The sequence below is a fragment of the Melanerpes formicivorus genome, unplaced genomic scaffold, assembly GCF_026170545.1.
Source record: "Melanerpes formicivorus ecotype bairdi unplaced genomic scaffold, bMelFor1.0.p_v2 SCAF_7, whole genome shotgun sequence".
In the NCBI taxonomy this organism is placed as follows: Eukaryota; Metazoa; Chordata; class Aves; order Piciformes; family Picidae; genus Melanerpes; species Melanerpes formicivorus.
Genome location: NW_027142359.1, coordinates 18,128,702 through 18,143,707, shown reverse-complemented (window position 1 = coordinate 18,143,707; position 15,006 = coordinate 18,128,702). Strand labels below are relative to the sequence as shown.

General features: G+C 39.0%; 1 protein-coding gene across 2 annotated transcripts in view; it reads right to left on the bottom strand.

The window, feature by feature from the left end:
* Positions 1–669: 669 nt before the first annotated feature.
* BRDT (bromodomain testis associated) overlaps positions 670–15,006 on the bottom strand; it is a 31,376-nt gene continuing 17,039 nt past the window's right edge. Inside the window, exons 12-20 of one of the 2 annotated variants that reach the window (XM_068140501.1) lie at positions 13,679–13,804; positions 12,702–12,769; positions 11,347–11,515; positions 10,602–10,714; positions 9,191–9,332; positions 5,834–5,865; positions 3,196–3,398; positions 1,700–1,862; positions 670–1,004 (exon numbers count right to left, since the gene is read on the bottom strand). In XM_068140501.1, the coding sequence (XP_067996602.1) occupies positions 936–1,004; positions 1,700–1,862; positions 3,196–3,398; positions 5,834–5,865; positions 9,191–9,332; positions 10,602–10,714; positions 11,347–11,515; positions 12,702–12,769; positions 13,679–13,804 (1,085 nt within the window). In that variant the 3' untranslated portion in view covers positions 670–935. Of the gene's footprint in view, positions 1,005–1,699; positions 1,863–3,195; positions 3,399–5,347; positions 5,646–5,833; positions 5,866–9,190; positions 9,333–10,601; positions 10,715–11,346; positions 11,516–12,701; positions 12,770–13,678; positions 13,805–15,006 lie in introns of those variants that run through there. The other variant, XM_068140502.1, reaches the window with a different exon arrangement.

Below are 15,006 nucleotides of genomic sequence, written 5' to 3'. Positions count from 1 at the left end.
TCTGGGCCCGGCCCTCCAGCCAGTTCCTAACCCAGCACAGAGTGTAGTGGTCCAATCCACAGGCTGACAGCTTAGTCAGCAGTTTGCTGTGGGGGACGGTGTCAAAGGCCTTGCTGAAGTCTAGGTAGACCACATCCACAGGCCTCCCCACATCCACCAGGCAGGTCACCTGATCATAGAAAGAGATCAGGTTGGAGAGGCAGGATCTGCCCTTCCTGAATCCATGTTGGCTGGACCTGAGCCCTTGGCCATCCTTCAGGTGCGCAGTTATTGCTGCCAGGATAATCTGCTCCATCATTTAGTTTACTTAGTTGGGTGGTCTGTAACAAACCCTCACCACAACACTGGCAGCATTACCTTCAATTCCAGTTTTGATCCAGGAACTCAACAGACCAGAGGTCTCCATAGGGAGAGAGAGTTTTGAGGTCTTTTGTCACAGCCTAGCTTCTGTGCAGGTGTGGCAGAGTAAAGTGACTGTTTTAATAGCAATCACAAAACTGACCAGGCCTTAGTTTAAAGTCATTTCTATAGGTGCATATTTAATATGCTATGAATTAATACATTCAAAGGAGAATTTGGCTATGCTCAGTATAACAGATTCTCAAATTTATCTGAAAAGAATTGATTTTAAAACAAATTAGAAAAATAGAAATCAAGAGACAGGTATTTTCTCACATATACATACAATATATGAAACTAATCAAAAGATAGCTATGTTCCAATGTGTAGGAGGCTAGATTACACATTATAAACAAGCAGCAAAAAGATCTTGTGAAGCTTCAGGTGCCAGTGGATAAACTTTTAATAATAAGCCTTTTGGAGGCACTTAGATGCTCTTTAAAGTGGTCATAACATTTCAGTTTGTAACTAGTACATTTTCAAAGTTGAACAGATAGTAGTAGTGTTGAAATTAATTTCTGTATTAACTACAGCTTTCATTCAATATATTCTTCGAATGATGTCATAATATCTCTCTGCAGATTTATATCAATTGTACAAGCCATCTACAAGAAAGCAAATTAGTGTATTTTCATGTAAGTTAGTAGTAAACACTAGGCATGTCAAATATTTAATAAAAATTAAGGAAAGAATCTATGAAGCTTCTTCCCCCAAGGTGTATACTTTCTCTGTCATTATAAGTTTGAATGTTCATGCTCTTGAAGCCTGCTCTGTAAAGAGCTGAACAGGACAAATGCTTCAGTAGGCCTGATCTGAGTCTAGCATGGCACCACACTGCAGTTCTTACATCATATTCTGCAACAGTATGGACTTTTTAAAAATTCATCTAAATCCCATAGCAATGGGACCAATAAAACCTTTTTGTTTTAGAAATGCTCCATTTGGGTATTTCAGACAAGAACAATATGATCAGTACTTCAGTTGACATGGAATAAGAAGATAGATGACTTGCAAGACTTGAGGTTTGAAATTATTCAAAGGGTAGAGTGTCCTCTTTAAAATTGTATTTTACCACACAGTTATTCCAAACTAATGGGATTAATAGGACCAAGCAGATTGTTTTTCATATTATGTCAGTCAAAACTGAGTTTCCTATTTCATTTTATGGACTAACACTTCAGGTTGTGCAATTCTGTTGTTTTAAACCATTCAGGTCCTTTAAGATAAGGATCTGGGGTAACATTTTCTATTCTGTACTAAAGCTGAAAACAAAATCAGCTAGCAAGAGTCAGGAACTTACTGCTTCTCTTCTCCTTCGTTCTTGTTCCATTTTTCTAGCTATGTTACGGGCTTGAACAAGATAATGGTGTTGAGGTTCAGACAGTTGTTTGTTCCTACACTCTTCTTTTTGGGGCTCACAGTCTGTCATCACCGTGGCATCCAGTCCTGTACCTTCATGGCCCCTTTAATGACAAAAGAGATCACTATAGTATAAAACTTGTTTCTTCTTTTTTCCATTGCAAGGCTTACTGCCTAAACAGAACTCTGCAAATAATTTGAATCAGTGCATACCACTGAAGCTGTGGTTCTGTTTTACATGTTGATTTGTAGTAATTTTCCTTCACAAGAGGTTTGTGCCTACAGTTGGCAGGATGTAGCAGGCTAAGGTTTACTGTGTTCCATTACCAATCTAACATGCACACAGGATTTAGATACATGCTACACAAAACTTAAATGTGTAGTCTTTTGAAAAAAAGTGCATGTAAGTTTCTGTTGCTGTCTTGGCCTATGATACTTTGTTTATGCCTTCTTCCCCTTCATCTAGTTACATGAGGTATATCTCACTAACTTCAAGCAAGTATCTGTATTGTCTTATTCCACACTTCTCTGGTTTTCTTTTCATGAAAACCTGTAGTAGCTAAAGATCTTTTTACTGTTTGCTGTATTTTCTGCAATCTCTCAAGTGTTCTGTTTATTAAAATAACACACTCCAAACAAGTCAAAAAGGGACAAACACAGGAAAAAAACCCAACCCAACCAACACAAAACAACAACAAAACCCCCTGAAACCAACCAACCAACAACAACAATCCCCCCCCCCAAACAACCAACCAAAAAAACCCAACTAACCAACCCACCCCCAAAAAATTCAACCAAAACCACCACCAAGAAAACAATGTATCAATGCAACTGAAGAGGGAAACGTTACAGAAAGTGGAGTTTCAAAAAGGTGACAAACATCAGCATAATTATAGATCTCAAACAGGGATAGATATACACTCATTAAAATGGTGGTAAACAACACGGGAAGAACACTACAGCAGTAGTTTACTGAATATAGCTCTCCACAGCAATGCAGAGAATTCTGCTGTCTGAAGTGGTGCATACTGAAACTCCTTTAGCTATGTGAACTCTTAAGTCCTTGAAGACTAAATTATCCTGCTTCCCTTTGTATAACAGTAAGATGAGGATTTTCCTGGCTATAGATATAGTAAAGTAAGATACCCAGGACTGGTGTGAATTCTGGTCATGAGCATAGAAACTGAATGGGGGGGGGGGGGGAGGGGGGGGGGAAGTACCTGAGCAGTTTCTTTAACTGCTGATTTGATACTGAGTTGCAAGAGAAAAAAGCCACTTTGCACATCTTGGTTATGCACTCCTGCTTAGGTTTGTTCTGCTCCCTCCCTTCATCTGACATGTAGCAATTACCTTATCCAAACCACCTGAATAAGTAAACCACCCAGTACTACACAAAGTGAAACGCAGAATAAGACTTCAACATATACAGTTACAAACCTCTCCTTTTTTTGAGAAGGGCTTTGCAGTTCCTTCTCAGCTTGCACCAGAGGCTTTTTTAACTCCTGCAGTTGGTTGCTCCTCTTCTTTAATGCTGCTTCCCTGAACTGTTTGAAGGTCTCAGCAGATGCTTTTATTGGAGGCGGAAGTGTCATTGTTTTACACAAGCTTACCCAGGAATCTGTATTCTTAAATCTTGTGTCCTGAAGTTATTAGAAAACAGAAAACATGGAAGAGGCAAAAATACTCTTCAATTACTAATTGACTTTCTGCTTAGTTTTTACATTTTTATTTTACATTACATTGTCATTTTGACTGGACCTGTTTGTGAATATCTACAAGAAAATACCCTTACTTTGGCAGAAGATTAGTGCAAATACAGTGGTCTAAGCAGACTTCAATATGTCTTCTTATCAACTTTGAGATTCTTTAGCAACATACTAAAATTATTAGCATTTGTAATTAGTTTGCCCAAACCTTTCCATCCACTTCTCCATTTTTTTAATTCCAGAAAACATGAATTCACAAGACTGAGCATATTCAAGGTCCTTTAACAATATTTTAGTACAAACCCCATCCATTTAATTTCTGTACATGACTCTTGCATAAAAATATTTTTGTGTTAGGCTTACAGATATTTGTTTTAAATACCTATGCTTTCAAAACACATTCCCCAGTGGCATTTTCCTCACAGCATAAACCAGCATAACCCCACTATTCTTATGTACTGCTTCTAGTGGAAGATCATGTGTTTTTGAAGGAAATACATGGTTTTGGAACTGAATTCAGTAACTTCATTAACAGGTTTCAGAAAGCTAAGTCTCCTCAGAAAAATCCTAGGAATATTTTAATTCAACAGACTACACAAACCTTTTGGGTCCAGAGTCTGACAGAATCAGTTATTTAGACTAGCAATTTTGATGCTTTCAAATACCTAATCACCACAGAAGAATTTAAGTAACAGCTAAGAAAATTCCTGTTACTCCATTTAAGATCATCTATTATAGAGTAGGAAATATTTTACTTAGCTTTCATAAAAACCTTCAGATTATTTCCTAGTTGTAATAATGTCCTCAAAAGCATAGTGTCCTGGTTCAGGATAGGTTTTTCAATAGCATCTAAGGTTTCCCCACCACTCTTATTTCTGTGACTGCACTGGCAAGGGAATCACAGCAAGAAGCACTAGTTTCTTGTTTAAATATTAAAACCAGATGAGGGAATTTCGTTCTTGTTTTGCCTTCTGTGGCAAGGTTCTTGTAGCACAAGGCTACAAGGGTGGCTTCTGTAAGAAGCTGCTAGACTCTATGTCCAGCAGAACCAATTCCAGCCAGCTCCAAGATGGACCTGCTGCTGGCCAAGGCTGAGCCCATCAGGTACCACCTCACAATAACATATTTAAAGAAGGGAAAAAACATCATGGTGCGACAGCAATGGCAGCTGGAAAAAGGAGTGAGAATATGGGAGAGAAACAGCCCTGCAAGCACTAAGGTCAGTGAATAAGGAAGTTGAGGTGCTCCAGATGCCAAAGCAGAGATTCCCCTGGAGCCTGTGGCAAAGACCATATGAGGCAGGCTGTCCCCCTGCAGCCTATGGAAGCTATCAGGGGAGCAGATATCCACCTGCAGCACATGGACCCTACACCAGAGCAGGGGGATTCCAAAAGGACCTATGACCCTGTGGGAAGTCTGTGCTGGAGCAGGCTTCCTGGCAGGGTTTGTGGACTCTAGAGTGAAAGGAGCTCACACTGGAGGTGGTTTGCTAGGAGGACTTTTAATGCAAGGGTGCACGTGCTGATCCTGGAGCAGCCTGAAATCCCTGAAGGACTACATGCCATGAAAGGACCCACACTAGAGCAGTTTGTGAAGAATTGTGTCCTGTAGGAAGGACTCCTTGAAAAAAGCTTGTAGAAAACTCTCTTCCCTGGAAGGGACCCCATGCTAGAGTAGGGGAAATGTGAGGAGTCCTCCCTTTCAGGAAGGAGGTGTGGCAGAAACAATGTGTGATCAACTAGCTGCAACCCCTGCTCTTTGTTGCCTTGCACTGCTGTGGACAGAGAGGGTAGAAAAACAGTAGTTGAAGTTAAGCCTAGGAAGAAGAAAGGAATAAGGGGAAGATGTTTTTAAAATTTGGCTTTATTTCTCTTTATCCTTCTTCTAATTTGACTGGTCATAAGTTACATTTCCCCCAGTCAGGTCCTCTTTGCCCATGATATAATTGGTGAATGACCTTGGCCCATGAGACTTCCATTGGATTTCCTCTTCCCTGTCCAGCTGAGGAGGAGGGAGTGATAGAGCAGCTGTGATGGGCAGGTAGCATCCAGCTGGAGTCAACCCACAACAATGAAATACAGGTTATTTTAAATGTCAATATGAATAGTTTTATCTTAATCTTGTATCCTTTATTTTCTGAAGTAATCAGAGACTGTCAATTTGTTGTTGAGTTCTTTAGCACTAGAAATAAATTTAGACTGGTTACAACAATGTCCATGACCTAACAGATACTAAATATTTGAATCATAACACCACCACCCCCCCCACCCCCCCCGGATTTTCAGAGATGATCTTAGGACAAGGAATTATTGATCCTTGTAAATATAATAAAGGCTCTTCACCTCAAAAAGGACTTCAGCATCACTTACCTTTACTGGTTTATCATTAGGTGTACAATGACCTGATGAAAAAATAAAAAAGATTTTTCACTAATGTTGATTTTCTGTATAGTGTTTCCTCAAATGTAAGTGCTAAGAGCTAGCTGGTAGGTAACAAAAGTGATAGAAAATGACTTACATATTTACACTGCTGATTTTTATTTTTAAGTTCAGAATAACAGAAATGCTCACAAATATTTTCTAAGCTTATGTAGGACTAGACCTCTTGGTCTCTCAGCTTGGGACAAGGACAGGAATGGTTAAACTGGTTAATTCTAGGAATGGTCCAAACACAATGCCCAAAAATTTGGTTGGAAAATCTCAACACAGCAGCTTGTCAGTTGCTCACCTCCTACCCCTCCCCATCCACTCCTCTTCCATTGTAGTTATATCACCATTTAGGAATATATTAATCATCCTGTAAGTTCCTTTTCCTTAAGGCTTTGCACCTTTTCTTAAAATTATTTTATTAAAAAACCCCAATAGGTCAGCCAGTAAAGGCTAGTCATTGTATTTCCAGTAGCCTACATGAAATATAAATACTCAATTCTGTTACCTCTTCAGTACTTGTGAGGGGGAAGAAAGCCACACACAGGCAAAGCAGAAGTGCTATTTTGAATACTAACTTCAGATAACAGCTCTGATATGTTGTGTTACTGTAGAAGAAAAACACCTCCCCTAAACCTTAAGACTTAAACTTTCCAAATGCAGGAACAGATACAATTTCCTATAGTTATTGTGGTAATCCTGAAATAAACTTCTGCAACACTATGGACTGGCCTGAATACCACATAGTTAACAAAAGCCATATACTGCAGGCTGGAGGCATTTTATCTTATGTATTACATTGTTATTTTCCCTTCTAAAGAGCTTCTGGAATTAAAATCCAGGTGTGCTCTGAAAAACCCCACTATTTTAGAACCAGATATGAACCACACAGGCCTCACAGCTTGAGAGATTGCATGATTGCAGGTGAGCAGGAGAACTTTTACTTATACAATGGAATAGAATATGATGAAAGACCTTGATGTCTCAAGTACTATTGAAAAGCATCCCAAATCCTGAGATCTTCATTCTCGTGGTTTCCAGTTAAGCAGTCCACCTAGATGAAATGCTGTCATTGCTCTCCTCCAGAGCAGAGAATTAGTGTATTAAAGTGTCCTTAATACAATAAGGGATCTTTCTTTCATCAATTACTTATCCTCATAGAAGCAGCCTGATTTTTTATCTAAAAAAAATGGACAGCCTTGAGCACTGAATACTTCAAAATAAAGCAAGAGCCTTGCAGACCAAACAATACCTAACTCCATTGTTAAGATGAACCTGTCGTACCCACACAGCAGATCTGCTTTGAGACAAACATAAGATGTATTTGAATTTATGGTCATGTCTGTCTTCAAGATCTTGATAAAACACAGACATATGAGGCTGTGACAAAATTTGCAGCCGTGGACTTTGAAACATGCATTTTTAGAGCTGCTTACAGCAATTCCAGCCTTCACAGAACCTCTCCCCAAAGCACTACTTATTAATCTGAAGGGAAGCTATTGGTTACTGCTTTTAAAAATTAAGCGTCCTAAACTACTGCTAAATTCAGTGTTACACCAAGCCTGCATCCTTACCACCAGAGATGTGACAAGTCTGAAGTCTAGTATTTGTTTCAGAGATGCAGGTAACTTCAGAGAAATACTCAAGAGTGGAATGCTCTACAGAACTCAACAAGTTGCTCTAAGCATCCAGTTCTAACATTACTTTCCCTTGCTTTAAGTAGAGGCATATATCCCTGAGCATGCTCTGCACTATCACTAGACAAGTCCTACAAGGGTTCCAGATTGGCAAAGCTTGTTGCTGCTGTTTAACCCCCCAAAAAGCTACAATCCTGTATTCCCCCCAACCCCTTTCCAGTTTTCTCCAGCAGTTTAGTGGAAAGGCTGAAGTAACACTGCGCACAGCTGGTGCACGTATCATTATGGGAACAAACATCACTGTATTTTGGATGAAGGCACATAACTACTTTCACACAATGTTAAAAGCTCTCCTACGCAACATAATGCTGAAGTTCAAGTGTACTCAGAGGCAGAGTCTATTATAGGAGCTATCCAGTAATGAAACACTGGGGTTCCTCTATGACTGTCCACACAACTGTCCCTTGAAAAAAGAGGAAAAGATAGAAAAGTAGAGGTTAAATACAGATCAAGAAATGTTAAGATGAGTAGAGATATACCAGTAAACAATTATATATGGAAGTGAGCAAGCATTCACAATATTTTGGGCTTTGTTTTTTTCCTATGGATTTTAAAAACAGAGAGCTTGATTTATTGCTGTATGTCTTCCCCAACCTTTAACATACTAAGATAACACCAGGATTTTGATTGTTATAGCTATGCAGTATACATGACAGGAGTTCAAAAGGGAGCTCAAATATCTGGAAGTGAAGAGCATTAGTTGAACCCATGTACCAGCCACAACCACTACAGCTCTAAACAGAGCAAGTCAAGTGTATGTATGGATAGGTATGTCAAGACCATGAAAACACTGACTAGATAACATCTTGGAGAATTAAGTGTCCATTTTAAAGGTTCCTTTAATACAACACAACATACCCATCATTATGCTTTGGCTACATGTCAGGAGTTGATCAGTGAGGGGGCTGTAACTTTTAATTTCATCAAGTTCTGAGAAGCTTGCTCCTTCCTCTGTTCAAGTGGGCTGAGGAAGCAGCAGGAACCAACAGAGTCATGCCTACTAACAGAAGGCTCTCTGCATGGATGTTCAGTGTAGAGCTCAGAAGCTGTTATTACCAAAAACTTATGAAGTCTGATGCATCTGTATATGGAATGCAGCTTTCAGGGAACTTGTGTCCTTGAAATAATTGCAAGTTTGTGCTGCAGTGAAAACTTGTTTGACATTGCTCTGCTATCAAATCCTTGTCAGCAGGAGGTGGAGACAGTAACTCAAAATACCCACAAAATATTGTGGGAAAACTGCTCCATGAAGCTTCAGCAGGAGACAGTTTAAAAGCTAGTGAAGTTTGTGTCTCTCAGACTTCATGGAAGACTGGGTTAGTTACTACATTCAGAAGAAGTTCTTAAAATGAATTTGCTTTATGTATTTTAAGCACAGAGCAAGAACCAAGCATCTGTTAAAAAAAAGGTCAAATTTTTTTTAAACAAAACCAAAACAAAGGAACAGAAAACAAGACCAAGGGCAAACTGCACCACTGCCCTTTTTCTGCAAACCACTTAATGTACAAGTTTTCAGCATTTTATTTCTTTAAACCAGGTTCACGTACATTTTTAACTCTGCACCCCTAGTATCAGTTATAGCTTTTATTATAACAATACATACTTTGTTCTTGACTTATGGGTATTGAATCAGCAGTTCTCTCACTGGCCTTGCTTTGAGGTTCATTTGATTTGTCTAGCTGCATTGTTTTCTCAGCTTGCTTCCTCCAATCAGCACCATCAACCTGGGAAGCTTTTTTGGATACCTAGAAGAGAAGTCAGACTTCAGAATAGGTTCCAGAGTGCTAAATATGGATTCCTACTATACAGCAGCAGCATTTAAATGCTTAGAGCAGTAAATTGTTGCAGCTCTGGCTTCTGTAAACACAGAGAAGAATTGATTTCATTCATATTACAGTAGTCTAAGCAAGTTCTTACATTAGCATTTTTAATTTAGAACATGAACTGTGCAGAGACCCCAAGTGATGGAGCAAGTAGAATATGGGAAAATGGTAGAAGTTCCTCCCTCCTTAACATTGTACAATTTAATAGAAGTAAGTTTTTACTGTTGTAAAGCCAGTCGCTAGACTCTGGTTCATGGGTTAGGGTGAGAGTAGTTGTATTACTTCAGTGGTAGTTTTTCTCTGTGCAAGATTGTATAGTAATCCTCTTGAACTAGGGAAGGTATTCCAAAACCCCAAGCCTCATAATACATACTTGCTGCCTTGGACAATGGATACAAATGGAAAAGGGCAAGTCACTTCCACTCTGTTCTTGCAGCACATGTTCTTGTGCTCATGGACTCATTTTCCGTTTTGGAAAGTAAAAGCTATTAAATCCTGTCTACAGCAGGTGTGTGTCTGAGACCATGTTGAGGAAGAAAGCTAAACACCTTCAAATAGAAGAGATCATGCTGCTGCAGTAGCATCAATAATTTCATTTGTAATATGGAGTGTCTTCTAACAAGGATACTACCCAAGAACATATTAAAGACAGAAACCAACTATGACTAAGTATTTCACAACCTCAACTATGAGCCTGAAAGCCACAGTTTCCATGGCCTTCGGAGCAGGAAAAGAGCAACATCTGTTTCTAGGAGAGCTCCTACAGTTTTCAGAGTACTACTGAGTTAGAAATTATATTTTATATTCCTGCTTTCTAGAAATATTAAGATGCACATCTCTTCTGTGGAAGTGTAGCTGTACTGGGTGGGCTCTTAAATGATGCCCAGAATACTTAAGTTTAAGCTCTAGCACTAAAAAAATAAGTTTTCTAACACATTATAGGCTTAATATGTTGATCAGCCAAACTCTTTACTGTTGTGATGCAGTCAACAGGAAATTAATTGGTGTCCTACTAACAGATAAGAACCATTTTGTTAGCGTAGTTTTAGATAACTGTTGCAAACCTTAATTCATCTTTATTGCATCATATTTGAGCCTAGAATACTTTATAAGGCCTTATTTAAAAGAGTAAAAATGTACTTTAAAGAAGTAATTTGAAATTAATGCATTGAAGAGAGAATGTGTATTCACCTCTGGAGGAGTATGTGTGCCCCAAGTGACAGAAGACTGATCTCTCCATGGAATACTCTGAGAGGTTGGCTGGGCTGGAACATCATGCAGAGAAGATTCAGCTGAGATTATACCTGAGAAAGAAGTAGTGTATGATTTCCCCTAACATACAATGTACAGTACAACATGTCAAAACTAGGTTACTTTTAAATGTGTGAATTAAATGGATATGAATGTATGTATGCCAGTTAAATTATTTGACACAGTTTTTAATCTATTTCTCAGCCAACTACCAGCTCAAACTGTCTTTTACTAATGATTCAGGTGTCTAAAGCTATTAGACCTTCTTAAGTGAGGGGAAAAAAATACTAACTCCCTGAAGTTTCTAAGCAACTTCATATTTGATATATCTAGACAATATCAATCAATTCATAAGGCTTTTAATACCAAGCCTTAAATTCAGATGTGAACCTGAGTGATGGTCATAGGTTTGATTAAGCATGGGTCCTTCTGAGGAAGGCATGAGCAACTCCACTTCTTAACACTATTCTGCCTCACTGAAACCCTATCCAATCCTCAGTGCTGCCGTATTTTAATTACACCATAATTTTTATAATCCATACCTCACAAGAACTTTTGTATTATCCACTTGATAACCTCCAAAACCCTCAAGATAAGCCTATTTGAGACTGCAAACATTAGTCCTGCCATCCCTTCTTTCATCAGCAGTCAAATATAGCTATGATTCTTACTGTAAGTATACTACCTGATAGAGACCGGGCATTTAGTTCTGATGGTTTAACTGATTTATTCTGCAAAGACTGAAGCATCTGTAGTGCACTGACAGGTGGCTGCTGCAATTCAGATGATCCATGATTTTGCAAGCTACTAGCTGATAAGGGCTGTACTTGCAGAACAGCATTGCAGGAAGTCCTCTGTAAAGAGAGTGGTGTTCTCTAGAACAAGATTGCAGTAGTTAATACAGCCATATCTTAAGTTTTTATAGCTGTTTGACCCTCTTCTCCCCCACTGCCCCTGCTTCCACTGTTTATAGCATTATGTAGTGCTCATATTGCAATAGTAGTATACCAATTTCAAGAAGAGTTTAGATTACATGAAGTAAAAATGAACTGTCTTGGTCCCACAGGTACAGAAAACCCATGAGAAGTATGGTGCTTGTGATTACTCAAAATGTTAGTTTGGGGCTGCTATAACTGAAGATGAAGTATAGTTCTGGAGTTCTGTTTTCTCAAGTTTATTGCTGTTACTCTATCACAGCAGAGGCTGCACTTTTTAAACAAACAACAAAATCAAACAGAACAGTGCTAACAGTTCTTCCCATCAGTCTTTGCTTATGAAGATGCAGAAGCAGCTACTAAACAATAGATTTGCAGCCTGGTTTCCTGTATCCAACTAAGCAGCTTAAATGAAAGCAAGCCTGTTGTAAGAAGAGTGAAGGTTTTGCTATAATCTTGCTTTGAAATCTAAGCTTTTCATTTCTCTTTGCTTCAAGGAAAATTGTGAAAGCAGCTATGGCCTAGGGGTCATGTAGGTGTTGGGTAGAGGTTGGACTTGATATTAGAGGTCTTTTCCAACCTTAATGATTCTGTGACATCTTCTGTAAGCCTGACAAGTATTAACACCCATGGTATATACAGGAACAGAGTGATTCAAACTGCTGTTGCTCATAATGATAACATAGCAGTAAGTAATAAAATGTATCCCAAAAATTACTAGTGTATTGTATTTCTCTTCAGTGTAGTATAGCATATTTCTTTCCAGGTGTAGAAGTGATGTTACACATTGATCAAGTACTTAAGTGGAGCCTGCACTGTTTATTAGGTACATGCTATACAGAAAGATCAAGTTGGAGAGGACTTCTGCTTTTAGGGAGTGGGTGAGGTGGAGGGGTGGCACATGTGGTACATTCTCCTCCTCTTCTTTTCCCTTCTCCTTTACGCAATATGGAATTATCACAATGATTGTAAGAGGGAAAAGCCTCAGTAGCTCTCCCAGTACATCAGCTTCTATAAAGCTAAATAAGCTACTTGTAAAATTTACAGTTTGTTAAATCTCTATGGAGGTCAGTCCTACAGAACAAATAGCATCCAGTCAGTTTACCTTAGGCTTTTTCACAGAAGTTGGATAATTCTGCTTGGCTCCAGTCTGTGTTGAGCAGGTCTCTGTAACTGTAAATACAGTGAGGTGGGCAGAGACAGGAGGATGGAACAGAATATAATCAGCCATTCACATATGTTTCATTATTCACACTTCCAAGATGCAAGTTGCAGCTGTACCTAGAGAGCCAAACCTCACAGTGAAAAGGAACACTCTTGTCTTGAGTACTTAGATTTTAGCTTGACATATTTAGAAAACTTCTCCCAGAAAAAAAGCCACAAAGATTATTGCATGATCAAGGTCTGTAGTGTTATCACAGTGACTTGACTGTTTGCTTCCCCATACTGCAAATGGTTGAGCATTCAGCTCAGTTTACACTGTTATCTCATACAGATACCTACATTGTAGACCTCCAGTTTGACCAGTCTACTCTGTCCTCAAAAACCCAAGAGAACTCTGTGTACAGAGAAACATTGTTCTGATACCTTGATGTTACCATTATAATGTCCCTTGATCAAGCTGAAGATAGCTTAAGAACCAGGATATCACCAACTTGGCTCTACAGTCACTGTTGGTACTTTTGTCCCTCAACTTAGAGGCTAAGCTTTACTCCAAGTAAAGCTTCAGACCAGAAGGTGAAAATAAAGTAAAAGGAATAATAATAGAAAGAATAATCACAAGAGTAAACTATGGCCTAATAATCAAATCTCCAGGTAAGATACACAGATCTCTTACTAGCTGATTTTGGTCTCTACTTTTTCACTGCTAAGTAGACTGGATAGCGTAGAAGGTTTTTTGTTTCTTTGTTTTAACCTACAAGTTTAATATTAAGACAGTCATTTAATAGCACTGCAATTGAACCTTCGACATGGTACAGGCCTACAAAAGTAACTGAAATTTTTGGCAAGCCTATGGAAGAGTAGGTGCTGAGTGAGAAGGCAGATGATTTTTGCCAACGTAAAAAAAGGAACCTTTCCGACCCAATTCATTGTCGCTGCTGTCTGAGGAGTTAGAACCACTGCTAGCACTGCTGACAGAGCCCAAGGAACCACTGCTGCTGTCGCTCAGTCTGCTCGGTCCAGTACTGGACTCAGTGTTGTTTTCAACTGCAGAAGAAAAAGAGTTCAGATTGACCTGCAGTGGAGCAGTCTTCATATACAAGACTAAAATCAATCTTGTTAGGTATATTCTCCCAAATAACAGTTAATCTGCTGCTGTTTCCTCATACACTGTCCCTTTAGCAGTAGACTGAAGACATTGTATAGGGAAGGAAGATTTACCAGCAGTAGACTAAATTAATCAAGTAATCAGAGGAGCTGTAATCACACATTTTACGATCCTAAAGTACATTCATACTGTACTGTCTTAAATAATTTTTCAAGTGATTTTCCCCTATAGGTTTTTCTGCTACTAAGAGCCTGTTTCTGTGCTTCTTGCTGCTGCTACACATGAATGCTGAGGTCTTTATAGCCAACTCCTCTCTTTCCTAAGCAATAAGTACTTGAGAATTGTCATCTTTTGCCACCTCCCCACCATCTGACTATTTTGCATCTGCAGGGCTGATTTAACTCAGTTCATAGTGATTTTGCAGTCAAAAAGCTCTTCCAAAGTGTGTTGCTTTAAAGGAAGCTTTGAAAGTGAGAAGTTATGGATACCTGTTTCCCTGGACACAAGTCTAACTGCCATCTTAAGCTTGTAAATAAGCCAGATGCAAATTGTAAAGATTTTACGGCTTCCCTCCTCTATCTCCCCACACCATATTCTCCATAATTGACTTCAGCTTCTTCTTCAAGCTTTTCTTTCTAGGATGTTTTCAATCATTTATACCTGATACTAGGTGCAAGTTTATGTCTTGCAGGGCTGTTTTCATCATTTCAGCTAACTGGGTTTATGAAAAACCTTAATGGATATCCAACAAATGCAACACACTCACTAATTTATTAAGGAACAACATCACCTGTAATAGTAGCATCAGTCTCATTTATGTCTTCTCAGTCCCTGATGAGAACCACCAGTAAGCATAGATATGCTTGAGTACATACTAAATGCCTGGATTTGATGTTGAAATGCATTATTGCCTGAAAAGCTGAGTTGTTTCTCCTAGGGTACTTCTTTAAGGCAACAGCACACCTGTCAGCCACAGACGTTTTGCTGGCATGACAGCATTAGCGAAGCTGCAATCTAACAAGTATGACTAGAGTTTGAATCTCTAAGCCCAGGAAAGTGAACTGTAAACAAAAACATGGACTGTGGGACATTGCCCCTTGAAGCGTTAAGTTTTCACATGTTAGCATAAGGAAGGTGGTGT